The sequence below is a fragment of the Pempheris klunzingeri genome, chromosome 17 (assembly GCF_042242105.1).
Source record: "Pempheris klunzingeri isolate RE-2024b chromosome 17, fPemKlu1.hap1, whole genome shotgun sequence".
Classification (NCBI taxonomy): domain Eukaryota; kingdom Metazoa; phylum Chordata; class Actinopteri; order Acropomatiformes; family Pempheridae; genus Pempheris; species Pempheris klunzingeri.
Window position 1 is genome coordinate 19,599,182 of NC_092028.1, and position 26,586 is coordinate 19,625,767.

Sequence of the window (26,586 nt, forward strand, 5' to 3'; positions counted from 1 at the left end):
TGTGAGTATGCACCCTCACTGAGCAACTCTGGAAACAGAGAGAGTCCAGCCCCTCTCCAGGAGTTTGTGTGTAGAGGTGAGCCAAATCATATGTAGTTGGTACCACTGCTCGTTCTGCACCAGCTTTGGTTCCTTCCCCGCCAGCGTGGTGACATTCCAATGTCTGTGGAGCCAGTCTGCAATGCCAGGGATTCGCACACCTTACATCACACCCTGTAATTAGGAAGCAGCTCCATTTTCTTCAGGCTTGTCCCCATGAATCTAGGCTCAGCCACCCTCCCAGGTCTAGCTCCAGAGAGAGGTACTGGTTTCCATAGCCTGGGTGAGGTATTACTGCTGTCTAGAATGCTGAACATATTTTTGTAAATGGTTTATGGGTTTATTATCCTGTTCTTATGTGTTTGTACTGCATTATTACCATCCATCCATCCATCCATCCATCCATCCAATGTCTACACCACTCATCCTTCAGGGTTGCAGGGGGGCTATAACCAATCCCAGCTGAGAGCTGAGCTGAGAGAGGCGGGGTACACCCTGGACTGGTTGCCAGTCAATCACAGGGCAGACACATAGAGACAGACAATTACTCACACTTACACTCACACTTACACCTACAGGCAATTTAGAGTCAGCAATTAACCTAACCTTCTTTACTCTTCAAGTCTTTGGACTGTGGGAGGAAGCCGGAGCATGGGGAGAACATGCAAACTCCACAAAGAGAGATCCCCCAGGTTCAAAACTGGATTTGAACCTGAAACCTTCTTGCTGTGAGGCAATAATGCTAACTGGCCCATCATTAACATCATTAACAATGGGAATTAATTGTGGTTTTAGGGTTGTATTTTGCTTATGATGCTGTATTTACTGTATATTGAAATTATGCATTGTCATCTTTGCTCTGTAAAATCCAAAGATGTCTTTTAAGGTATCACTCATGCTAAATACAGCTTAGGGAAACACTAAGCAAATATAGAAAGCAAAATGTAGATAAAATAGAAAGTAAATAAAACAGAGTCAACTCATGTGTATACAATTTATTGACATTATAAGAAGACAATTCAACAGCTAGTTCATATTTTATGAACTTTGTCAAAAGGCTCCCAAAGGATATTGTCTTTTATTCAGCACTGTCAGACTGGAAAAAAGCAAGACACATACAATTATTCAGTGTGTATTATGCATATCTATGCAGGATAAATAAAAAATGGTATAAAGAATACAACTCCATTATCTTATTTAAAATATGATCACATAAATGGTTACCTTTCCAGTGTCACGGCTCTTGGCTCTCAGCTTGTTGACCTGGGACTCAGCGATATCAGCGCGTTCCTGAGCCTCCTCCAGCTCATGCTGGACCTTCCTCAGCTTGGACATGTGAGAGTTGGCCTGCTCCTCCTGTGAAGTGTTTGGAGTTGTATTGACATCATTACAAGAAAGTCAATACAGATGATATTGTTAAATCAAGTGTGAATGATGTGTCACATTGTGTGTGTGACTTACAGCCTCCTCAGACTGTCTCTTGTAAGCCTTGACTTTGAGCTGCAGCTTGTCCACCAGGTCCTGAAGTCTGTTCACGTTCTTCTTGTCCTCCTCAGTCTGTACAGATAAAGAATTATTACCAATGGAGTATAGGGACAGAATCAAGACATTAAGTTTAGGTAGTTTTTAGTTAATATTAAACCTACCTGGTAGGTCAGTTCCTTCACTCTCCTCTCATATTTGCGGACTCCTTTCACAGCATCAGCTCCACGTCTCTGCTCGGCATCAACTTCAGTCTCCAGCTCGCGCACCTGCAATGAGAAATAATCAAGGTTTTGTAGGTGAAGGATTTGACTGCAGAGACAGAAAAACTTTTAAAGGGATTTAGAGTCTTAAATTGCTGAGTTATTATATGTAATGCATACTCTGGACTCCAGTTTCTGGAGCTGCTTCTTGCCACCCTTCATGGCGAGGTTCTCAGCTTCATCCAGACGGTGCTGCAGGTCCTTGACTGTGACCTCCAGGTTCTTCTTCATCCTCTCCAGATGAGCACTGGTGTCCTGCTCCTTCTTCAGCTCCTCAGCCATCATGGCAGCCTGAAATGATGGGCAGTTTGGAATTAGGACATGACATAGATGGTCAAGCATAAACAAGTCTTTGGTGAAGTAGCATTTTACATAAAAAAAGAATACTCACATCAGTGATAGCCTTCTTGGCTTTCTCCTCAGCATTTCTTGCTTCCTGAACAGAATCATCCACTTCACCCTGAACCTGGACGAGGTCAGCCTCCAGCTTCTTCTTGGTGTTGATAAGACTGGTGTTCTGAATGTGTAAGACAAGCCATGCTTAATATGATATCTATAATCTGTTTTCAATAAATACATGTTTCATGTGAATTAACATAAAAAAAAACCTGGGAGTGAAGCAGTCCGACACGCTCACTGGCATCAACCAACTCCTGCTCAGCCACTTTGCGTCCTCTCTCTGTCTGCTCCAGAGCGATTCTCAGCTCCTCAATCTCAGCCAGCATCAGACCGTTTCTGCGCTCCACCATGGCGACCTGCTCCTTCATGTCTTCGTGTCCCCTGATGGCATCATCAAGGTGCAGTTGGGCATCCTGAGACCACAAGAAAAAACACAGTCAATCATCTGAACTCTTTGCATGTTTCTTTTTTTTTTTGTAAACTAAATGAATATGTAATCCTCGCCTTGAGCTGTCCCTGGACATTCCTCAGTTGTTTCTGGGCCTCAGCAGCCTGCCTGTTGGAATGGCTCAGCTGAATCTCCATCTCATTCAAGTCTCCCTCCATCTTCTTCTTGATTCTCAGGGCATCATTCCTGCTCCTGACCTCAGAATCGAGAGTGCTCTGCATGGAGTCAATCACCCTCTGACTGTTCCTCTTGATCTGCTCCATCTCCTCATCCTTCTCTGCCAGCTTCCTGTCGACCTCACCTTTGATCTGGTTGAGCTCAAGCTGAACACGCAGAATCTTGGCCTCCTCATGCTCCAGTGTGCCCTTGAAAAGTCACAAACATAACAAAAGTTACTTTTCGCAGGAACAAACAACTCAAAAGAAATACATGGTTACATGATATATGCTGTTGTATTTTATTATTTAAATGGTCCAATATTGCAATCAAGATTTTACCTCAGCTTCCTCCAGGGCTGTCTGAATTTCAGTCTTCTCAGTCTCCACAGTCTTCTTGGCTTTCTCCAGCTCATGGATGCTCTTTCCAGTCTCACCAATCTGTTCAGTCATGTCTGAAATCTCCTCTGAAGAGCATGCAAAACCAAAGTATAGTTAACAGTGGCCCACAGAATCTGTCCTACAAAATGCTTCAGAAATTAAATTTTTTATGAAAAATGAAAGTAGGGCTCTTCTGTAACATATTTTGAAAGGAATTATTCTCCCTCAAATTCAGAGTCTCCTGGAAAGTGGTATAGTATCGTTTCCATTCATACAAAAGAGTTTTTTATGCCATAGAGGTTTAGTACTCTTGTGAAGGTCAGAAAAGAACCCAACATAATTTGCATTTTTACTTTAAAAGATTGACATACGCTGCAGGTTCTTGTTCTCTCTCTTCATGGTCTCCAGGTGATCCAAAGACTCTTCATAAGAGTTCTTCATCTTGAACAGTTCAGTGCTGAGAGAGCGAGCCTCCTTCTGGGCTCCTTCCAGCTCTGCCTGGCTCTCCTCATACTTCTGCTTCCATTCTGCCAGGACCTATAATGACATAGATGAATTAAAAATATTACTAAAGTAGTATCATGTTTCAGATTGGTCAGGCCTTTAGTTGAGACTAGTCTTGTCCACTATCACCACTTACCTTGTCAAAGTTCCTCTGCTTCTTGTCAAGGTTGGCAGCCAGACTATTAGCTCTCTCCACATCAATCATGAGGTCCTCCACCTCTCCCTGCAGCCTCTGCTTGGTCTTCTCCAAAGAGGCACACTTGGAGTTCACAGCCTCAATGGATTCCTCAGCATCCTGCAGGCGCTGGGCAAGCTTTTTCCTGTAGCGAAGAAGTGTTTTTGATTTGAATTTTGCAAGAATATGTGGGGTGATAAAATATTGAATTAAAAACGAGAAGTTTTATGTACTTGGCCTCCTCCAGCTCCTCAGTGCGCTGAATAGCATCCGTCTCATATTTGGATCTCCACTGAGCCACCTCGCTGTTGGCCTTGGACATTCCCCTCTGCAGCTCAGCCTTGGCCTCCTGCTCCTCCTCAAACTGCTCTCTGAGTAGATCACAGTCATGGCGGGCTGACTGAACACCATGAGCCAGGGCATTCTTGGCCTGTTGAAAAAAGACATTTGCAGCTTACCAGTGGAGCAGACAGAGAAAATGTAAATGAGCACTTTCTCAAGTTGAAACATGTTCAGTTTAGTTTTGGAGCATTTGCTTTTACCATTTATATTTTCTATTTAGCATCAGGTAATATTGATCTTTCTTTTCATTATCTGACAAAAATGTACAAAGAGATTTCACTTTGTATGATGTTTGTATGGATGACTATATTTGAAAATGAGAACTGCATTCAGCCACAGTTAAAGCCAAGTAACAAGACATGTAACCTTGTTATACCTTGATTTCCTCCTCAACGTGCCTCTTCAACTCTTCAATCTGCTGAGTGAAGGCCTGCTTGCCCCTGGTCAGCTGGGAAACAAGAGCTTCCTTCTCCTCAAGCTGGCGAGAAAACTCACCTAAATGACAATCATTGACAGTTATAAAAGTGTTCATTAATGGTTTCCATCACTAGTTTTTATCAAAGGTGACTCACCATTCTCTGTCTGCAGTCTGGCCCTCTGTGCATTAATGTCATTCAGCTGCCGGACGTTCTCATCATTTTTGGATTTGAGTTCACTCAGCTGGTCCTCAAGAGTTCTGCACATTTTCTCCAAGTTGCCCTTTCAAAAACAAATGTGCTGCCTTTGAAAAACCTGCATTTAACACTACTTTTCAATAGACACTTTTATTGTGTGACTATTCTTGGTGTTACCCTTATCTAGCAACTATACTCATGTAAATATAGTTTCTGTGCTAGTATCTTTAAACCTAATGACAGAGAGATAAAACCTTAACTTATGAAGACAAAACTCACTTTTGATTTAGCAACAGCCTCCATGTTGCTGGAGAGGTCATCAATCTCCATCTTGTACTCACTCTTCTCCTTCTCAAGCTTCTGCTTGACACGCTGGAGGTTGTCGATCTGCTCACCCAGCTCTGCAACACTGTCAGCCTGCTTCTTGCGCAGAGCTGCCGCGGTAGCTTCATGCTGCAGGGTTGATTCTTCAAGATCACGACGCAGCTTCTGGAACTCAGCTTCGCGTTTCTTGTTCATCTCGATCTGAGCTGCTGTTGCTCCGCCAGCCTCCTCGAGCCTCTCACTGATCTCCTCAAGCTCCCTGGAAAGGTCGGCCCTCTGCTTCTCAACCTTGGCCCGGGCAGCCCTCTCAGCCTCAATCTCTTCTTCCAGCTCCTCAATACGGGCCTAGATGTGATGATGGTAGAAGGTTTATTAACTGAAATGTGCAGTAATGTACTGTTTTTTATACTGCATGTATGCAGAATATGTTACCTGGAGTTCCTTGATCTTCTTCTGAAGCTGAGCACCAAGAGACTGCTCGTCCTCAATCTTGCTGAGGAGTTGGCTGGTCTCAAAGTCTTTCCTTGATGAGGATAACAAGAAAGCTTTCACTGTCATGGTTTGCACAGTTGTTGGAGTGTAATGTATGAAATGCTGACAAGAAAACTAATATCCTAAAACATATAAAAAACGTACTTCTTGATTTTCTCATCAGATTGCTGTTTGTCATTCTCCAGGTCCATTATGGATTCCTGGGCCAGTTTCAGATCTCCCTCAAGCTTCCTCTTGGCTCTTTCAAGGTCCATGCGGAGCTTCTTCTCTTGCTCCAGTGACCCCTCAAGCTACCAGATGACAGTAAATGATAGTTAATGTGAGTCATTTGAAAGACAGAGCATCAATACCAAGAATACCAAGTAATTGCAGGGCAAAAACCTACAAAGTAAGAGCATTTGTTTTCTTACATCGTCCACTTGCTGTTCCAGCTTCGTCTTGGCCTTGGTCAGAGTGTTGACTTTGTCCTCCTCTGCCTGGAGATCATCAAGTGTTTGCTGGTGGCTCTCTTGGAGGGCTTTCTTCTCCTTGGTTAACTTGGCAATAGTCTCATCTTGAGATGCCATCTCCTCTGTCAGGTTTTTCACCTGAACATGGAATGAGAGGTACATTTGTCCTGTAGCATCTTTATATATTTGAAGCCTCTGTAGAAACATTTCATCATATTGTATCAAAATCGATTTAAAGTTATAAGAACCTTGTTTTCTGTGGCATGTTTCTCCTTCTCCACTTTAGCCAAGGTGAGCTCCAAGTCATCAATGTCTTTCTTCAGCTCAGAGCATTCATCCTCCAGCTTCCTCTTCTTGGCAGTCAGCTCAGCATTGATTTCCTCTTCATCCTCCAGTCTCTCACTTGTCTCTTTGAGTTTGGCCTCCATCTGGATCTTGCTCTTAATGAGCCCCTCACACCTTTCCTCTGCATCAGAGAGGCTCTCAACTTCCTATAGTACATTTGGACATGCAATAAGTTAAAAGACAACCAGGAAATGAAAGTCAATTTTCGTAACCTCCTCTTATCTTACTTAGATATATGAACATTATCACACTTTCTTTTATCTCCTACTTACTGCAGCCACTTGCAGTTGCAGGTCATTCTTCTCCTGCAGCAGAGACACCATCTTCTCCTCCAGTTCCTTCTTCTTGGCCAGAGCAGTAGCCAGGTCAGTTTTCATCTTATCATAGTTCTCCTTCATCTGTGTCAGCTCCTTCTCAGTCTCAGCACTCTTCAGAAGAGGTTTGATCTTGAAGTACAATTTCAGCCATGGCCAGTTCTTCACATTCATGAATGAACGGACATTGTACTGGATTGAATAGATAGATTCTCTATTGAATAAACAGAAAACAGAAAATCACTTTTACTGCATTGTTGTTGTTTTTTGAGAACTAGGGATAATTATGATTGAATTATGATGAATTTCTGGACACTATTGAAATGAACAGAACAATTTAGTGTACTGTGTGAGAATCCTACCTCCTCTCCATCATCTTAACAAACTCCTTCCTCATGACATATCCTCTGCAGAGAGCCTGAGTCATGGTCACCAGTGCAGCCAGTTTCTCATCTCTCATCTCCTCCAGGGTACCCAGCAGACCAGCTTTGAAGAACACCTACAGTATGTTATCAGGTGAAGGAAATTAGTCACCAGCACACTTGGATACAACAGGACGACTAAGTCTGTAAATATTGTCTTATAAGGATGAACCTTTGTGTGTCCAAACTTGTACTGAGTGTGGTCCACATCAATTGAGCCAAGCAGCTTCTCTGACGCTTTCTTGTTGTCAATGAACTGTCCCTCGGGGATGACACTGGCATTCAATACTTTGTATCTGCAAAAGAAAATGTGTTGTTACTTAGATGTATTTAAAATCTTGGTGTGGCATTCTCAATCCCAGTGCTTGAAGTAAAATGAATTGAATTTGTTATGCATCAACTAAAAATGAGTGATACCTCTGCTTGAAGTCAGCGTAGAGGATTCTGCTGGGGAAGCCCTTTCTGCAGATTCTGATGCCCTCCAGCACACCGTTACACCTCAGCTGGTGGATGACCAGGAAGTTCTCCATAAGACCTGGACATTGCAGTTGCATATTGGTAAAATACTTCTTTTGTTATTATGCTAAAACAACGTGCAGAAAGGTGGATTATGAAGTTCTTACCAGGAGTCTTTGATTCATTAGGAATCAGGCAGCGCACAAAATGAGGGTGAGTGCTCCTCAAGTTGGTCATCAGCTTGCCCAAGTTCTCCTGTGGATCAGCAACACAACATTATCAAGTTACCAATATTTTAAGATGAGATTCATAATTACTACTTAAAAATATGAAAAAATACATACTCTGAAAAGAGCAGACACTGTCTGGAAGGAGCCACCCTTCTTCTTGCCACCCTTCTTGCCACCACCACCAGCAGCCTCTGTTTTGCAAAACATTGAATTTCATTAATGGCACAATACACCGTAACACATAACACTGTAGTTCCAACTGTTTAACTCTCATTAATGAGTTTCATACCACAGAGTGGTCATCAGCTTCTTACCAGGCCTGACCCAAACAGACACAGTTTCTTACCCGTCACTAACATGCTGCCCCTCCTCCAACACTCAATCTCTGATAAGCTGATCTGTACTGAATACGCAGAGTTCCTGAATACTCTGTTCACTCTTATTTCTTACCTTCACCTGCACCATGGGTTGCATATAGCAATGCCAGCAGTTTATTTGAAGCCTTCTGGTAGAGCTGAACAACTGAGTCGTTCAGAGGGTCCTTGTTCTTATCCAACCAGCCAGAGACATTGTAGTCCACTGTACCAGCATAATGAACCAGGGAGAAGTGAGCCTCAGCCTTGCCCTTTCCAGGCTTTGGCTTCTCAAAGGCCTTGTTCTTGCCAAGATGCTGATCATACAGCTTGTTCTTAAAAGTTGTGTCAGAGGCCTTGGGGAACATGCACTCCTCTTCAAGGATGGAGAAGATGCCCATTGGCTGAGAAGAATTTGCATTTCATGTTAAAAATTAAACTGAGGAAGCAAACACTTGCATGAATCATGAACTTACGTCTACCAGAATGGTTACTTACCTTCTCAATAAGCTCAATGCAGGCAGCCAAGTCCATACCGAAGTCAATGAACTCCCAAATAATGCCTTCTTTCTTGTACTCCTCTTGCTCCAGAACAAACATGTGGTGGTTGAAGAACTGTTGCAATTTCTCATTGGTGAAGTTAATGCAGAGCTGCTCCAAGCTGTTGAACTACAGTATACAGGTAGATAAGCATGTCATTGGGCATGCAGTAGATGTAGATAATCACCATTAGGTGAAAATATTTAATTTCCTGGTAAATTAGGGTCAAGCTTTAAATTTGTTTGGATATTTTTCAACAACTCACATCGAAGATCTCAAATCCAGCGATATCCAACACTCCAATGAAGAACTGTCTTGGCTGCTTTGTGTCCAGCATCTCATTGATACGCACGACCATCCACAAGAACATTTTCTCATAGATGGACTTGCACAGAGCACTGACAGAATTGTTGACCTAGGAATAAGTATTTGAGATTGTGAATCTCTTTATATTATATTATAATGTCAAAATGCAAATATACCACAAATTGTATTGTTGTTTCAAATATCAAATAGATAATCCTCTTTTCATTACCTGTGGCACTGTCTGACCTTTGGTCACCATCTCATTTCCGACCTTGACTCTTGGGTAGCACAGAGCTTTCAGCATATCAGCCGAGTTCAGACCCAGGAGGTAGGCGATTTTATCGGCCACTGATGGAAAAGAAAGACAATGATTACACAATGACCTGAGTAGTATTTTACTCACCAGAAAACATGCATGATGAGAATGATGTTATTGACAATTACCCTCAGTGCCATCTGGTTCAGCCTGCTCTTCACGCTGCTTCTGCTTGAATTTCATGTTGCCATGATGCATCACAGCTCCAGTCAGCTTGTAGATGCCCAGTTTCTCCTCAGCAGTGAAGCCCAAGATGTCAATAGCAGTCTGAGGTGAAAGTGTAAGTTAGGGTATGCCAAACATTTTCCCCAGTTTAATATCTATTTAACTAAATTGTTGTCTTACATCTGTTGCATCAAACTCCTCCACATCATTGATGCTTTTGACAGTGATTTCACCCTGACTGATCATTGGGTAGTCATAGGGGTTGGTGGTGATCAGAAGAGCCTCTGCAGGGGCACAACAGAAATGCATTGTATTGTTTGGTGTTGTCTATATTGTTGAAATTTATATTTCAAGGTCTTACTACAACTTACCCAGGAGCTCAGGCCTGTGGCCAGTCATCAGCTGATAGAAGATATGGTAGCTCCTCTCAGCAGACAGCTGGAAGGTGACACGGGACTTCTCCAGCAGATCTAAAAATAACACAATTAATTGAGAACTTTAAGACAACTGTATTGCATTACACTGTTTTACTTTATCAGAGACCAGATTTCAGTCCAGTTGAATCTAGACTCACACCATGCTTGAAACTTACACGTTTCAATATCAGCTGAAGCCAGCTTGCCAGTAGAGCCAAAGTGGATCCTGATGAATTTACCCTAGGCAGCCAAATCATTAAAATCTTACATTTTTGCAATTTTTTAGCAAAAAAGTCTCAAAATATTTCTTGCATACTTACAAAACGAGATGAGTTGTCATTCCTCACAGTCTTGGCATTACCATAGGCCTCCAGCAGAGGGTTGGCCGCAACGATTTGGTCCTCAAGGGAGCCCTGCAAGAGAAGATTGTAGTTACATGAGTCGTGCATTCAAATGAACTTTCTTCTGAGAAAGACTTTCATCTTAAATAACCTTAAAATTACCTGCATTTTGCCGGGTGTTGGCTCAGCCTTCTTGGCTCCAATAGCTGCAATTGTTGCAAAGTACTGGATGACACGCTTGGTGTTGACAGTCTTTCCAGCTCCGGATTCTCCACTGGGGTAGAAGAGATACATTATCAAAATTCTGCTTCATTATCATGAAGTTCATAATGATTTAGCTTGACAGTTTATCTTATACTCACGTAATCAGGACAGACTGGTTCTCACGATCTGAAATACAAATGATTGATCTTTCGATAAGTTTTTGTTTAAGGACAATTTAACTTCTTTTTATTTCCACTTTCACATGAGAAACTGTGGTCTTACCAGTGTGCATGAACTGATAGGCATTGTCAGAGATGGAGAAGATGTGGGGTGGAGCCTCAATCCTCTTCTTGCCTCTGTATGCTGCTACACATATAGCATCATACACAGGAAGCCACTTGTAGGGATTCACGACAACGCAGAACAACCCAGAGTAGGTCTGTCATAGTAGAGGGCATAGACATAATGTTAACATTAGGATAGATTTATTCAGGCACATGTACATGAGTACAAACACAGTGAATTTGTGTAGTACAGTGGAAACTCACGTAGATCATCCATGATGCATAACGCTCTTTGAGGTTATACAACACACAAGGCTCGTTGAGGTGGGTCATCATGGCCATGTCCTCAATTTTATCGTACTTTGGAGGATTCCTGGGATGGATGTCAGCTTCTTTTACAGTGATAGTCTGAATAGGAAGTACAGTACAACATTTTTACAAAGAAATAATTTCTAATAGACAAATCATCAGATGGATGCCATAGTTGTTTACAGTGTCAGTTTAAATTTAACATACAGCGATAAATAAATAGCTCACTAAATGTTTTACTAAGATATCATGTTGAGTAAATGTTCGTGGATAGATAGTCATCCCCCTGTACAGAAAAGATCAAAAGAAATATTTTAAAAAGAAATGCAAAGCATCACCTACCTTTCCACTGTCTGTGTCAACTGTAGCATTGCCACCCTCTTTTTTGGTGAGTTTACCCTTGAGGTACATCTCTTCAGGTTCAGCTACAAAGAAGGCTGTTTTGGCATCAAAAGGAGCTGTTTGTGCCTCAATCCTCTCCTTCTCAGGCTTCCGGAGGTATACGGCTGCAGCGCCATAGGCCTGCATCTCTGCGTCTGTGCTCATGATGGCACTTTAGTGGAGGCTGAAAAGATGAAGAGTCCACAAAAGTGTTCACATATCAAAATGAGATAGAAGCAGTATTGTATCCAGATGATGGTGGCGATATCATGGTGACATCTTTTACCTCAGTTTGCTCCAAAAAAGATTGAGTGGTGCAGTTTTTGGTGGAGTCTCCAGATGCTATAAAAAGATGATAAAACATGAGTTCAATAATTTGTTTCAGATTGTTTTTGTAGTTTAAAATTGTAGTTGTGGAAATCCAATAAGTTCGAGAATAGTAAAAGTTAAATGAAGCTAAATGTCTTCGTCTTAATGAATTGAACTATCAAAGCTCAGTACTCTCTGGTCATCTCACCTTCCCTCCACAACTAGAGAAACAGATTGTCCTTTATGATCCTTAGTATATATGTGATAAGACAGGATGTGAACTAGATGTCAACACAAAATAAGTAATTATGGGGTTTTTGTGGAAGAAATCCCTTCTTAAGGGTATATTAAGTATATCAAGAAAATTGCATATACATAAGTAATTAGAAACACATTAACTTCACTGACAAATCAATAGTGCCATCTGAGTTCACAGTAAATGCACTCACCTGTGTTGAGAGCCTATCAGTTCTTGCAGAATTCCAGAGCTGCCTCTTATATAGAGGGTGGAGGTGCCTAGTCAGCAGTGGTCTCTCCCTCAGTTTGGTCATGTCCACTTTACATCCTGTTGCTTATTTTGTGGCAGTGATGGTCCAGCAGGTGGTCATCACATTTCTTTGTAAATAGAATTTTTAAAATTCAGGATACATTATGATGTTGTACCAACTAATTTGATTACATTTTTTTTTCAATGTTGGATGTGACCAAGACAATGTGGGTGTTTAAATTTAAAATATGACTTAATGGTTTTAACAGGTATGTTAATTATGATCACAGTCTTAGTGTAAAAAACTACTGTAAAAATGTTCAAACACAGAGACATCCCAGTAAATCATTTAAGTCTTAAGGAAGTGTGAATTTCAAATGAATCAAGTGGGAACAAAGGAGATGCTTATGCATTCTGCCCAAGATTCGTTTTTGTTATTTACAAGCCTGGCTGTTCTAAATGTTGGTCCACTACTGCCTCCAAGTGACAGCCAAAGTCTACCATTCAAATAGCACAGAACATGAATTATGTACAATTCCAATAAATGTACAATAAAACTAGAGTTGAAACATGTTGTGAACATTTAGAATCTTTTTTTAAATTCATGGGCAGCTTGGGTTGGTTTTGGAAAGTCTTTCAAATTCCACTGGTATTCAATTGCAGGACACATGCACATTTGAGATTGCTGAAATGACAGAAAGTCCACCCCTAAATGACACTAATAATAACAACAATAATTATCAGCTTTAATATAAACTTAGAAGATGTGCTAAGTCTGGGGAATAATTAAATCATAGTTTTCAATCATGTTTGACAATAATAATAATAATATATTTAACACAACAAGCTAAAGAATACCTCAAAATCAATACCATTAAGTGAGTAGTTAGATTTGTGCACTATTCCATCATATAAATCAAAATTAAAGCACTTTATTAATAGAGATACAGGAATGGTTTGCGTCTGTGGAGCTTAGTTTTGGAGAGGCCCCAACATGTTTATGATCTACAGTTACAGGGCACTGGCACATCTCATATCCCTGTAATAAAAGTAAAGATGAGGTATAATCCATAAAAGCTCAATGTCCTTTTATGTAACTCCATGAATGGACATGAAAACAGTTGGCATCACATTGCAGATCAGGCCTAAAATAAGTTTATCACAAGGCAAAATGAACTTCTTCCAATAGCTGCATTTGATACTAAGGAGATGACATCTGTTTAAGAAGCAAGATACATGATACATGTGATGCATAAATGTTAATTTTTAGTGACAAACCACAGAGGACACGTCTCAGAAAGTGGAGTGGAGTTTTATCAACTTCTTTTCTTTAGTAATATTGAATTTTTTTCTGTCAGCTGTGAGGACACATGCTGATCTGAGCAGATTGTGTGACAACTTAAAATGGCCAAGTGACCAACACACAGATTTCTCATAACTTCTTTGATGTTGATACTCATCACAGCAGATCCCTGCTTTAAATCTGATATTGATGGAAAAACAAAACCCTGTGTGTGTGTGTGTGTGGGAGGGGGGTTTGTGTGTGTGTGTGTGTGTGTGTGTGTGTGTGTGTGTGTGTGTGTGTGTGTGTGTGTGTTTGTGTGTGTGTGAGTAGGAAGGGGGTTTGTGCCCACATATGACAGATATGGAAGAGTGTAGAAATTACACCTATTTACCCAGGAAAATTACCCCATAGCCTCTTGACTGATATCACTTTATAGTACAAGCTCTGAAGACTGAACTGTGAGTTTATCCAGGGAGTTTTCTATGTTTATATTAGGACTCTGCATTGCATCTGACCTGGATACTCATCATTACCAGGGCCGATTAGCTATAAATGTTGTTCCCTTGATATTTGGGATTCTGCTATGGAAAGGAATACACTTTGGTGAATTGGTGGTGTTGATTTCTTTTGCTGTATATGTGACATGGCATGTTTAGCCTGTCACCATATATTCCCGTTAGGAGGATACAAAAGGGATGTGAAACCCAATTCCCCGTTGCTGAAAAACCCAAAGGGATAACAGATGAAGGATCATCAAAAGCTTAAGTGGGGAGCTCATTCTGCTCCAAGATTCCAAGTCAAGATTTAATTCCTTCCATTGGTCATAGTGAAAGGACTTGCATGACTTGGCAACCAGCATCTATTTGTCGCCTGTGACATCCCAAATAGAGCATTGCAATGATGCATGGCAGGCCTTCTCATTTTCACCAGTCCTAAGCAGAATATGAATGCTAATTGTATTCATCTGAGAATACAGAATACTCCTTTTTTGTCCTTTACTTTCCAAATTAGCATTCATTCTTCATCCATCATTGTTTTTATGGATCTAGATAATAATAGGAATTACTGGCTTAATGTTCATGGAGAAGAGAAAAAAGACTGAAGATGTCAAACCTCCAGCAGTGCTTATAGTATACAGAACATCTTGATTATGAGACAACCCTGACGAAGACTACAGGCCAAAATGTGCTGCTCTAACAATAAAGTTGTTCTGTATAGTACAAGAGTTGCTGGAGTTTTGATTACCACAGGTCAAGTTTTAAAAGCACCAACAATTTAATAAGAAGCAAAAGTTTCAGTGTCAGAAAATCACTGTTGAACTTTCTCAAGGTATCAGTCTTGCACCATATTGCAAATCTAAGGTTTCCACTTTATCGCCATTTTAAATGCATGATACTGTATCACAAGACATTATAGCATGGCTAATTGCTCTACTTAGTTTTGGACTAAATATTTGTTGTCACAGAGGAAATGACAGGATTCAGGATTGTGATAACAATTATCATCTTTATTGAAATGTTAAAGAGCCCCCTTCCACTGATTCATATTTTATGAACTCTGGTGAAAGGCCTCAACTGGATGATGACTCCTACTCTGCAGAATCAGACTAAAAGAAAAGAGGGGAAAATCAATTAGCATGGAAAAATTTAAATTTAGGAATCAAGTTACAGAATGAGTTATTTTATCTTTTCATTTGAAAAATTGGGTACTTCATAAGATGTGATCTTGATTTACACTGTCAATGGTGAAAGTCAAATCATGTTGCTGACTTCTACTTTAAATACAGTTGATATTGTGATCGTGCAAACAACAAAGTTACCTTTCCAGTGTCACGGCTCTTGGCTCTCAGCTTGTTGACCTGGGACTCAGCGATGTCAGCGCGTTCCTGAGCCTCCTCCAGCTCATGCTGGACCTTCCTCAGCTTGGACATGTGAGAGTTGGCCTGCTCCTCCTGTGAAGTGTTTGGAGTTGTATTGACATAGTTACAAAACAGTTTGTAGTAATGATATTATTAAATCAAGTGTGAATGATGTGTTACATTGTGTGTGTGACTTACAGCCTCCTCAGACTGTCTCTTGTAAGCCTTGACTTTGAGCTGCAGCTTGTCCACCAGGTCCTGAAGTCTGTTCACGTTCTTCTTGTCCTCCTCAGTCTGTACAGATAAAGAATTATTACCAATGGAGTATAGGGACAGAATCAAGACATTAAGAAGTCATGGTAGTTTTTAGTTAATATTAAACCTACCTGGTAGGTCAGTTCCTTCACTCTCCTCTCATATTTGCGGACTCCTTTCACAGCATCAGCTCCACGTCTCTGCTCGGCATCAACTTCAGTCTCCAGCTCGCGCACCTGTATCACGATGATAAATAATACATCCATTTTATTTCACTACTTTTACTAAAAAGAAATAGAGTTAAATTAATTGAACACTGTGAAACTGTGATGTGCTCCCAAAAATGATCACTTGTGAGTTTTTATTTATAATGCATACCCTGGACTCCAGTTTCTGGAGCTGCTTCTTGCCACCCTTCATGGCGAGGTTCTCAGCTTCATCCAGACGGTGCTGCAGGTCCTTGACTGTGACCTCCAGGTTCTTCTTCATCCTCTCCAGATGAGCACTGGTGTCCTGCTCCTTCTTCAGCTCCTCAGCCATCATGGCAGCCTGAAATGATGGGCAGTTTGGAATTAGGACATGACATCGATGGTCAAGCATAAACAAGTCTTTGGTGAAGTAGCATTTTACATAAAAAAAGAATACTCACATCAGTGATAGCCTTCTTGGCTTTCTCCTCAGCATTTCTTGCTTCCTGAACAGAATCATCCACTTCACCCTGAACCTGGACGAGGTCAGCCTCCAGCTTCTTCTTGGTGTTGATAAGACTGGTGTTCTGAATGTGTAAGAAAAGCCATGCTTAATATGATATCTGTAATCTGTTTTCAGTAAATACATGTTTCATGTGAATTAACATAAAAAAAAACCTGGGAGTGAAGCAGTCCGACACGCTCACTGGCATCAACCAACTCCTGCTCAGCCACTTTGCGTCCTCTCTCTGTCTGCTCCAGAGCGACTCTCAGCTCCTCAATCTCAGCCAGCATCAGACCGTTTCTGCGCTCCACCATGGCGACCTGCTCCTTCATGTCTTCGTGTCCCCTGATGGCATCATCAAGGTGCAGTTGGGCATCCTGAGACCACAAGAAAAAACACAGTCAACCATCTGAACTCTTTGCATGTTTCTTTTTTTTTTTGTAAACTAAATGAATATGTAATCCTCACCTTGAGCTGTCCCTGGACATTCCTCAGTTGTTTCTGGGCCTCAGCAGCCTGCCTGTTGGAATGGCTCAGCTGAATCTCCATCTCATTCAAGTCTCCCTCCATCTTCTTCTTGATTCTCAGGGCATCATTCCTGCTCCTGACCTCAGAATCGAGAGTGCTCTGCATGGAGTCAATCACCCTCTGACTGTTCCTCTTGATCTGCTCCATCTCCTCATCCTTCTCTGCCAGCTTCCTGTCGACCTCACCTTTGATCTGGTTGAGCTCAAGCTGAACACGCAGAATCTTGGCCTCCTCATGCTCCAGTGTGCCCTTGAAAAGTCACAAACATAACAAAAGTTACTTTTCGCAGGAACAAACAACTCAAAAGAAATACATGGTTACATAATATATGCTGTTGTATTTTATCATTTAAGTGGTCCAATATTGCAATCAAGATTTTACCTCAGCTTCCTCCAGGGCTGTCTGAATTTCAGTCTTCTCAGTCTCCACAGTCTTCTTGGCTTTCTCCAGCTCATGGATGCTCTTTCCAGTCTCACCAATCTGTTCAGTCAGGTCTGAAATCTCCTCTGAAGAGCATGCAAAACCAAAGTATAGTTAACAGTGGCCCACAGAATCTGTCCTACAAAATGCTTCAGAAATTAAATTTTTTATGAAAAATGAAAGTAGGGCTCTTCTGTAACATATTTTGAAAGGAATTATTCTCCCTCAAATTCAGAGTCTCCTGAAAAGTGGTATAGTATCGTTTCCATTCATACAAAAGAGTTTTTTATGCCATAGAGGTTTAGTACTCTTGTGAAGGTCAGAAAAGAACCCAACATAATTTGCATTTTTACTTTAAAAGATTGACATACGCTGCAGGTTCTTGTTCTCTCTCTTCATGGTCTCCAGGTGATCCAAAGCCTCTTCATAAGAGTTCTTCATCTTGAACAGTTCAGTGCTGAGAGAGCGAGCCTCCTTCTGGGCTCCTTCCAGCTCTGCCTGGCCCTCCTCATACTTCTGCTTCCATTCTGCCAGGACCTATAATGACATAGATGAATTAAAAATATTACTAAAGTAGTATCATGTTTCAGATTGGTCAGGCCTTTAGTTGAGACTAGTCTTGTCCACTATCACCACTTACCTTGTCAAAGTTCCTCTGCTTCTTGTCAAGGTTGGCAGCCAGACTATTAGCTCTCTCCACATCAATCATGAGGTCCTCCACCTCTCCCTGCAGCCTCTGCTTGGTCTTCTCCAAAGAGGCACACTTGGAGTTCACAGCCTCAATGGATTCCTCAGCATCCTGCAGGCGCTGGGCAAGCTTTTTCCTGTAGCGAAGAAGTGTTTTCAATTTGAATTTTGCAAAAATATGTGGGGTGATAAAATATTGAATAAAAACGAGAAGTTTTATGTACTTGGCCTCCTCCAGCTCTTCAGTGCGCTGAATAGCATCCGTCTCATATTTGGATCTCCACTGAGCCACCTCGCTGTTGGCCTTGGACATTCCCCTCTGCAGCTCAGCCTTGGCCTCCTGCTCCTCCTCAAACTGCTCTCTGAGTAGATCACAGTCATGGCGGGCTGACTGAACACCATGAGCCAGGGCATTCTTGGCCTGTTGAAAAAAAACATTTGCAGCTTACCAGTGGAGCAGACAGAGAAAATGTAAATGAGCACTTTCTCAAGTTGAAACATGTTCAGTTTAGTTTTGGAGCATTTGCTTTTACCATTTATATTTTCTATTTAGCATCAGGTAATATTGATCTTTCTTTTCATTATCTGACAAAAACGTACAAAGAGATTTCACTTTGTATGATGTTTGTATAGATGTTTTTAGATGTTTTAAAGGACTAGATAATTGAGCTTTTATTATTTTTTAACATAATCTTAGAATATAATGCAAGTATCTTTTAATGACTATATTTGAAAATGAGAACTGCATTCAGCCACAGTTAAAACCAAGTAACAAGACATGTAACCTTGTTATACCTTGATTTCCTCCTCAACGTGCCTCTTCAACTCTTCAATCTGCTGAGTGAAGGCCTGCTTGCCCCTGGTCAGCTGGGAAACAAGAGCTTCCTTCTCCTCAAGCTGGCGAGAAAACTCACCTAAATGACAATCATTGACAGTCATAAAAGTGTTCATTAATGGTTTCCATCACTAGTTTTTATCAAAGGTGACTCACCATTCTCTGTCTGCAGTCTGGCCCTCTGTGCATTAATGTCATTCAGCTGCCGGACGTTTTCATCATTTTTGGATTTGAGTTCACTCAGCTGGTCCTCAAGAGTTCTGCACATTTTCTCCAAGTTGCCCTTTCAAAAACAAATGTGCTGCCTTTGAAAAACCTGCATTTAACACTACTTTTCAATAGACACTTTTATTGTGTGACTATTCTTGGTGTTACCCTTATCTAGCAACTATACTCATGTAAATATAGTTTCTGTGCTAGTATCTTTAAACCTAATGACAGAGAGATAAAACCTTAACTTATGAAGACAAAACTCACTTTTGATTTAGCAACAGCCTCCATGTTGCTGGAGAGGTCATCAATCTCCATCTTGTACTCACTCTTCTCCTTCTCAAGCTTCTGCTTGACACGCTGGAGGTTGTCGATCTGCTCACCCAGCTCTGCAACACTGTCAGCCTGCTTCTTGCGCAGAGCTGCCGCGGTAGCTTCATGCTGCAGGGTTGATTCTTCAAGATCACGACGCAGCTTCTGGAACTCAGCTTCGCGTTTCTTGTTCATCTCGATCTGAGCTGCTGTTGCTCCGCCAGCCTCCTCGAGCCTCTCACTGATCTCCTCAAGCTCCCTGGAAAGGTCGGCCCTCTGCTTCTCAACCTTGGCCCGGGCAGCCCTCTCAGCCTCAATCTCCTCTTCCAGCTCCTCAATACGGGCCTAGATGTGATGATGGTAGAAGGTTTATTAACTGAAATGTGCAGTAATGTACTGTTTTTTATACTGCATGTATGCAGAATATGTTACCTGGAGTTCCTTGATCTTCTTCTGAAGCTGAGCACCAAGAGACTGCTCGTCCTCAATCTTGCTGAGGAGTTGGCTGGTCTCAAATTCTTTCCTTGATGAGGATAACAAGAAAGCTTTCACTGTCATGGTTTGCACAGTTGTTGGAGTGTAATGTATGAAATGCTGACAAGAAAACTAATATCCTAAAACATATAAAAAACGTACTTCTTGATTTTCTCATCAGATTGCTGTTTGTCATTCTCCAGGTCCATTATGGATTCCTGGGCCAGTTTCAGATCTCCCTCAAGCTTCCTCTTGGCTCTTTCAAGGTCCATGCGGAGCTTCTTCTCTTGCTCCAGTGACCCCTCAAGCTACCAGATGACAGTAAATGATAGTTAATGTGAGTCATTTGAAAGACAGAGCATCAATACCAAGAATACCAAGTAATTGCAGGGCAAAAACCTACAAAGTAAGAGCATTTGTTTTCTTACATCGTCCACTTGCTGTTCCAGCTTCGTCTTGGCCTTGGTCAGAGTGTTGACTTTGTCCTCCTCTGCCTGGAGATCATCAAGTGTTTGCTGGTGGCTCTCTTGGAGGGCTTTCTTCTCCTTGGTTAACTTGGCAATAGTCTCATCTTGAGATGCCATCTCCTCTGTCAGGTTTTTCACCTGAACATGGAATGAGAGGTACATTTGTCCTGTAGCATCTTTATATATTTGAAGCCTCTGTAGAAACATTTCATCATATTGTATCAAAATCGATTTAAAGTTATAAGAACCTTGTTTTCTGTGGCATGTTTCTCCTTCTCCACTTTAGCCAAGGTGAGCTCCAAGTCATCAATGTCTTTCTTCAGCTCAGAGCATTCATCCTCCAGCTTCCTCTTCTTGGCAGTCAGCTCAGCATTGATTTCCTCTTCATCCTCCAGTCTCTCACTTGTCTCTTTGAGTTTGGCCTCCATCTGGATCTTGCTCTTAATGAGCCCCTCACACCTTTCCTCTGCATCAGAGAGGCTCTCAACTTCCTATAGTACATTTGGACATGCAATAACTTAAAAGACAACCAGGAAATGAAAGTCAATTTTTGTAACCTCCTCTTATCTTACTTAGATATATGAACATTATCACACTTTCTTTTATCTCCTACTTACTGCAGCCACTTGCAGTTGCAGGTCATTCTTCTCCTGCAGCAGAGACACCATCTTCTCCTCCAGTTCCTTCTTCTTGGCCAGAGCAGTAGCCAGGTCAGTTTTCATCTTATCATAGTTCTCCTTCATCTGTGTCAGCTCCTTCTCAGTCTCAGCACTCTTCAGAAGAGGTTTGATCTTGAAGTACAATTTCAGCCATGGCCAGTTCTTCACATTCATGAATGAACGGATATTGTACTGGATTGAAAAGATAGATTCTCTATAGAAGAAATAGAAACAAAATTTCACTTTTCTTGCAATATTTTTTTTTAGAAATAGGGATGTTACCAATATAATTTCTAGACACAATTTAGTGTATTGTGTGAGAATCCTACCTCCTCTCCATCATCTTAACAAACTCCTTCCTCATGACATATCCTCTGCAGAGAGCCTGAGTCATGGTCACCAGTGCAGCCAGTTTCTCATCTCTCATCTCCTCCAGGGTACCCAGCAGACCAGCTTTGAAGAACACCTACAGTATGTTATCAGGTGAAGGAAATTAGTCACCAGCACACTTGGATATAACAGGACGACTAAGTCTGTAAATATTGTCTTATAAGGATGAACCTTTGTGTGTCCAAACTTGTACTGAGTGTGGTCCACATCAATTGAGCCAAGCAGCTTCTCTGAAGCTTTCTTGTTGTCAATGAACTGTCCCTCTGGGATGACACTGGCATTCAATACTTTGTATCTGCAAAAGAAAATGTGTTGTTACTTAGATGTATTTAAAATCTTGGTGTGGCATTCTCAATCCCAGTGCTTGAAGTAAAATGAATTGAATTTGTTATGCATCAACTAAAAATGAGTGATACCTTTGCTTGAAGTCAGCGTAGAGGATTCTGCTGGGGAAGCCCTTTCTGCAGATTCTGATGCCCTCCAGCACACCGTTACACCTCAGCTGGTGGATGACCAGGAAGTTCTCCATAAGACCTGGACATTGCAGTTGCATATTGGTAAAATACTTCTTTTGTTATTATGCTAAAACAACGTGCAGAAAGGTGGATTATGAAGTTCTTACCAGGAGTCTTTGATTCATTAGGAATCAGGCAGCGCACAAAATGAGGGTGAGTGCTCCTCAAGTTGGTCATCAGCTTGCCCAAGTTCTCCTGTGGATCAGCAACACAACATTATCAAGTTACCAATATTTTAAGACGAGGTTCATAATTACTACTTAAAAATATGAAAAAATACATACTCTGAAAAGAGCAGACACCGTTTGGAAGGAGCCACCCTTCTTCTTGCCACCCTTCTTGCCACCACCACCAGCAGCCTCTGTTTTGCAAAACATTGAATTTCATTAATGGCACAATACACTGTAACACATAACACTGTAGTTCCAACTGTTTGAAGATTTTTTGTCTATGTGGATTAACTTCATCTCAACTTTCATACCACAGAGTGGTCATCAGCTTCTTACCAGGCCTGACCCAAAGAGACACAGTTTCTTACCCGTCACTAACATGCTGCCCCTCCTCCAACACTCAATCTCTGATAAGCTGATCTGTACTGGATACGCAGAGTTCCTGAATACTCTGTTCACTCTTATTTCTTACCTTCACCTGCACCATGGGTTGCATATAGCAATGCCAGCAGTTTGTTTGAAGACTTCTGGTAGAGCTGAACAACTGAGTCGTTCAGAGGGTCCTTGTTCTTATCCAACCAGCCAGAGACATTGTAGTCCACTGTACCAGCATAATGAACCAGGGAGAAGTGAGCCTCAGCCTTGCCCTTTCCAGGCTTTGGCTTCTCAAAGGCCTTGGTCTTGCCAAGATGCTGATCATACAGCTTGTTCTTAAAAGTTGTGTCAGAGGCCTTGGGGAACATGCACTCCTCTTCAAGGATGGAGAAGATGCCCATTGGCTGAGAAGAATTTGCATTTCATGTTAAAAATTAAACTGAGGAAGCAAACACTTGCATGAATCATGAACTTACGTCTACCAGAATGGTTACTTACCTTCTCAATAAGCTCAATGCAGGCAGCCAAGTCCATACCGAAGTCAATGAACTCCCAAATAATGCCTTCTTTCTTGTACTCCTCTTGCTCCAGAACAAACATGTGGTGGTTGAAGAACTGTTGCAGTTTCTCATTGGTGAAGTTAATGCAGAGCTGCTCCAAGCTGTTGAACTACAGTATACAGGTAGATAAGCATGTCATTGGGCATGCAGTAGATGTAGATAATCACCATTAGGTGAAAATATTTAATTTCCTGGGAAATTAGGGTCAAGTTTTAAATTTGTTTGGATATTTTTCAACAACTCACATCGAAGATCTCAAATCCAGCGATATCCAACACTCCAATGAAGAACTGTCTTGGCTGCTTTGTGTCCAGCATCTCATTGATACGCACGACCATCCACAAGAACATTTTCTCATAGATGGACTTGCACAGAGCACTGACAGAATTGTTGACCTAGGAATAAGTATTTGAGATTGTGAATCTCTTTATATTATATTATAATGTCAAAATGCAAATATACCACAAATTGTATTTTTGTTTCAAATATCAAATAGATAATCCTCTTTTCATTACCTGTGGCACTGTCTGACCTTTGGTCACCATCTCATTTCCGACCTTGACTCTTGGGTAGCACAGAGCTTTCAGCATATCAGCTGAGTTCAGGCCCAGGAGGTAGGCGATTTTATCGGCCACTGATGGAAAAGAAAGACAATGATTACACAATGACCTGAGTAGTATTTTACTTACCAGAAAACATGCATGATGAGAATGATGTTATTGACAATTACCCTCAGTGCCATCTGGTTCAGCCTGCTCTTCACGCTGCTTCTGCTTGAATTTCATGTTGCCATGATGCATCACAGCTCCAGTCAGCTTGTAGATGCCCAGTTTCTCCTCAGCAGTGAAGCCCAAGATGTCAATAGCAGTCTGAGGTGAAAGTGTAAGTTAGGGTATGCCAAACATTTTCCCCAGTTTAATATCTATTTAACTAAATTGTTGTCTTACATCTGTTGCATCAAACTCCTCCACATCATTGATGCTTTTGACAGTGATTTCACCCTGACTGATCATTGGGTAGTCATAGGGGTTGGTGGTGATCAGAAGAGCCTCTGCAGGGGCACAACAGAAATGCATTGTATTGTTTGATGTTGTTGTCTATATTGTTGAAATTTATATTTCAAGTTCTTACTACAACTTACCCAGGAGCTCAGGCCTGTGGCCAGTCATCAGCTGATAGAAGATATGGTAGCTCCTCTCAGCAGACAGCTGGAAGGTGACACGGGACTTCTCCAGCAGATCTAAAAATAACACAATTAATTGAGAACTTTAAGACAACTGTATTGCATTACACTGTTTTACTTTATCAGAGACCAGATTTCAGTTCAGTTGAATCTAGACTCACACCATGCTTGAAACTTACACGTTTCAATATCAGCTGAAGCCAGCTTGCCAGTAGAGCCAAAGTGGATCCTGATGAATTTACCCTAGGCAGCCAAATCATTAAAATCTTACATTTTTGCAATTTTTTAGCAAAAAAGTCTCAAAATATTTCTTGCATACTTACGAAACGAGATGAGTTGTCATTCCTCACAGTCTTTGCATTACCATAGGCCTCCAGCAGAGGGTTGGCCGCAACGATTTGGTCCTCAAGGGAGCCCTGCAAGAGAAGATTGTAGTTACATGAGTCGTGCATTCAAATGAACTTTCTTCTGAGAAAGACTTTCATCTTAAATAACCTTAAAATTACCTGCATTTTGCCGGGTGTTGGCTCAGCCTTCTTGGCTCCAATAGCTGCAATTGTTGCAAAGTACTGGATGACACGCTTGGTGTTGACAGTCTTTCCAGCTCCGGATTCTCCACTGGGGTAGAAGAGATACATTATCAAAATTCTGCTTCATTATCATGAAGTTCATAATGATTTAGCTTGACAGTTTATCTTATACTCACGTAATCAGGACAGACTGGTTCTCACGATCTGAAATACAAATGATTGATCTTTCAATAAGTTTTTGTTTAAGGACAATTTAACTTCTTTTTATTTCCACTTTCACATGAGAAACTGTGGTCTTACCAGTGTGCATGAACTGATAGGCATTGTCAGAGATGGAGAAGATGTGGGGTGGAGCCTCAATCCTCTTCTTGCCTCTGTATGCTGCTACACATATAGCATCATACACAGGAAGCCACTTGTAGGGATTCACGACAACGCAGAACAACCCAGAGTAGGTCTGTCATAGTAGAGGGCATAGACATAATGTTAACATTAGGATAGATTTATTCAGGCACATGTACATGAGTACAAACACAGTGAATTTGTGTAGTACAGTGGAAACTCACGTAGATCATCCATGATGCATAACGCTCTTTGAGGTTATACAACACACAAGGCTCGTTGAGGTGGGTCATCATGGCCATGTCCTCAATTTTATCGTACTTTGGAGGATTCCTGGGATGGATGTCAGCTTCTTTTACAGTGATAGTCTGAATAGGAAGTACAGTACAACATTTTTACAAAGAAATAATTTCTAATAGACAAATCATCAGATGGATGCCATAGTTGTTTACAGTGTCAGTTTAAATTTAACATACAGCGATAAATAAATAGCTCACTAAATGTTTTACTAAGATATCATGTTGAGTAAATGTTCGTGGATAGATAGTCATCCCCCTGTACAGAAAGGATCAAAAGAAATATTTTAAAAAGAAATGCAAAGCATCACCTACCTTTCCACTGTCTGTGTCAACTGTAGCATTGCCACCCTCTTTTTTGGTGAGTTTACCCTTGAGGTACATCTCTTGAGGTTCAGCTACAAAGTAGGCTGTTTTGGCATCAAAAGGAGCTGTTTGTGCCTCAAGCCTCTCCTTCTCAGGCTTCCGGAGGTATACGGCTGCAGCGCCATAGGCCTGCATCTCTGCGTCTGTGCTCATGATGGCACTTTAGTGGAGGCTGAAAAGATGAAGAGTCCACAAAAGTGTTCACATATCAAAATGAGATAGATGCAGTATTGTATCCAGATGATGGTGGCAATGTCATGGTGACATCTTTTACCTCAGTTTGCTCCAAAAAAGATTGAGTGGTGCAGTTTTTGGTGGAGTCTCCAGATGCTATAAAAAGATGATAAAACATGAGTTCAGATTGTTTTTGTAAATTAAAATTTTAGTTGTGGAATTTCAGTCAATCAAAAACCAGCACAAAATAAGTAATTATGGGATTTTTGTGGAAGAAATCCCTTCTTAAGGGTATATTAAGTATATCAAGAAAATTGCATATACATAAGTAATTAGAAACACATTAACTTCAGTGACAAATCAATAGTGCCATCTGAGTTCACAGTAAATGCACTCACCTGTGTTGGGAGCCTATCAGTTCTTGCAGAAGTCCAGAGCTGCCTCTTATATAGAGGGTGGAGGTGCCTAGTCAGCAGTGATCTCTCCCTCAGTTTGGTCATGTCCACTTTACATCCTGTTGCTTATTTTGTGGCAGTGATGGTCCAGCAGGTGGTCATCACATTTCTTTGTAAATAGAATTTTTAAAATTCAGGATACGTTATGATGTTTTACCAACTAATTTGATTACAATGTTGGATGTGACCAACACAATGTGGGTGTTTAAATTTATATGACTTAATGGTTTTAACAGGTATGTTAATTATGATCACGGTCTTGTGTAAAAAACTACTGTAAAAATGTTCAAACACAGAGACAT

At 41.1% G+C, this 26,586-nt stretch overlaps 2 protein-coding genes across 2 annotated transcripts; both read right to left on the reverse strand.

The window, feature by feature from the left end:
- Nucleotides 1-1,019: 1,019 nt before the first annotated feature.
- Nucleotides 1,020-11,791, reverse strand: LOC139216268 (myosin heavy chain, fast skeletal muscle-like). Its single transcript, XM_070847357.1, has 40 exons — nucleotides 11,736-11,791; nucleotides 11,411-11,633; nucleotides 11,024-11,167; nucleotides 10,758-10,914; nucleotides 10,634-10,661; nucleotides 10,434-10,545; nucleotides 10,251-10,343; nucleotides 10,107-10,170; nucleotides 9,886-9,984; nucleotides 9,695-9,798; nucleotides 9,478-9,616; nucleotides 9,263-9,381; nucleotides 8,993-9,142; nucleotides 8,686-8,856; nucleotides 8,285-8,591; nucleotides 7,949-8,025; nucleotides 7,772-7,859; nucleotides 7,566-7,683; nucleotides 7,321-7,444; nucleotides 7,089-7,225; nucleotides 6,685-6,940; nucleotides 6,316-6,558; nucleotides 6,029-6,205; nucleotides 5,763-5,908; nucleotides 5,559-5,649; nucleotides 5,082-5,471; nucleotides 4,761-4,887; nucleotides 4,565-4,683; nucleotides 4,080-4,276; nucleotides 3,808-3,991; nucleotides 3,539-3,704; nucleotides 3,129-3,253; nucleotides 2,688-2,996; nucleotides 2,393-2,596; nucleotides 2,176-2,301; nucleotides 1,905-2,075; nucleotides 1,686-1,790; nucleotides 1,501-1,596; nucleotides 1,264-1,395; nucleotides 1,020-1,135 (listed from the first exon to the last, which is right to left on the reverse strand). The coding sequence occupies exons 2-40, from the start codon at nucleotides 11,612-11,614 to the stop codon at nucleotides 1,118-1,120; spliced, it is 5,817 nt and encodes a 1,938-aa protein (XP_070703458.1). The 5' UTR covers nucleotides 11,615-11,633; nucleotides 11,736-11,791; the 3' UTR covers nucleotides 1,020-1,117.
- Nucleotides 11,792-15,016: 3,225 nt separating this feature from the next.
- Nucleotides 15,017-25,985, reverse strand: LOC139216270 (myosin heavy chain, fast skeletal muscle-like). Its single transcript, XM_070847358.1, has 40 exons — nucleotides 25,930-25,985; nucleotides 25,605-25,827; nucleotides 25,218-25,361; nucleotides 24,952-25,108; nucleotides 24,828-24,855; nucleotides 24,628-24,739; nucleotides 24,445-24,537; nucleotides 24,301-24,364; nucleotides 24,080-24,178; nucleotides 23,886-23,989; nucleotides 23,669-23,807; nucleotides 23,454-23,572; nucleotides 23,184-23,333; nucleotides 22,877-23,047; nucleotides 22,476-22,782; nucleotides 22,118-22,194; nucleotides 21,941-22,028; nucleotides 21,735-21,852; nucleotides 21,490-21,613; nucleotides 21,258-21,394; nucleotides 20,887-21,142; nucleotides 20,518-20,760; nucleotides 20,231-20,407; nucleotides 19,965-20,110; nucleotides 19,761-19,851; nucleotides 19,284-19,673; nucleotides 18,963-19,089; nucleotides 18,767-18,885; nucleotides 18,196-18,392; nucleotides 17,925-18,108; nucleotides 17,656-17,821; nucleotides 17,246-17,370; nucleotides 16,805-17,113; nucleotides 16,510-16,713; nucleotides 16,293-16,418; nucleotides 16,022-16,192; nucleotides 15,775-15,879; nucleotides 15,587-15,682; nucleotides 15,350-15,481; nucleotides 15,017-15,136 (listed from the first exon to the last, which is right to left on the reverse strand). The coding sequence occupies exons 2-40, from the start codon at nucleotides 25,806-25,808 to the stop codon at nucleotides 15,119-15,121; spliced, it is 5,817 nt and encodes a 1,938-aa protein (XP_070703459.1). The 5' UTR covers nucleotides 25,809-25,827; nucleotides 25,930-25,985; the 3' UTR covers nucleotides 15,017-15,118.
- Nucleotides 25,986-26,586: the final 601 nt, after the last annotated feature.

Excerpts from the sequence above, each read along its gene's own strand:
- LOC139216270 (XM_070847358.1), bottom strand. The coding sequence starts at position 25,808 with ATGAGCACAGACGCAGAGATGCAGGCCTATGGCGCTGCAGCCGTATAC. Across the intron at positions 24,365-24,444 it reads ATGACAACTCATCTCGTTTC|GGTAAATTCATCAGGATCCA; the intron begins GTAAGTATGCAA and ends TTGGCTGCCTAG. Across the intron at positions 15,880-16,021 it reads TCCAGAAACTGGAGTCCAGG|GTGCGCGAGCTGGAGACTGA; the intron begins GTATGCATTATA and ends ATCGTGATACAG.
- LOC139216268 (XM_070847357.1), bottom strand. The coding sequence starts at position 11,614 with ATGAGCACAGACGCAGAGATGCAGGCCTATGGCGCTGCAGCCGTATAC. Across the intron at positions 8,592-8,685 it reads GCATTGAGCTTATTGAGAAG|CCAATGGGCATCTTCTCCAT; the intron begins GTAAGTAACCAT and ends AATTCTTCTCAG. Across the intron at positions 2,302-2,392 it reads TCGGACTGCTTCACTCCCAG|AACACCAGTCTTATCAACAC; the intron begins GTTTTTTTTTAT and ends TTACACATTCAG.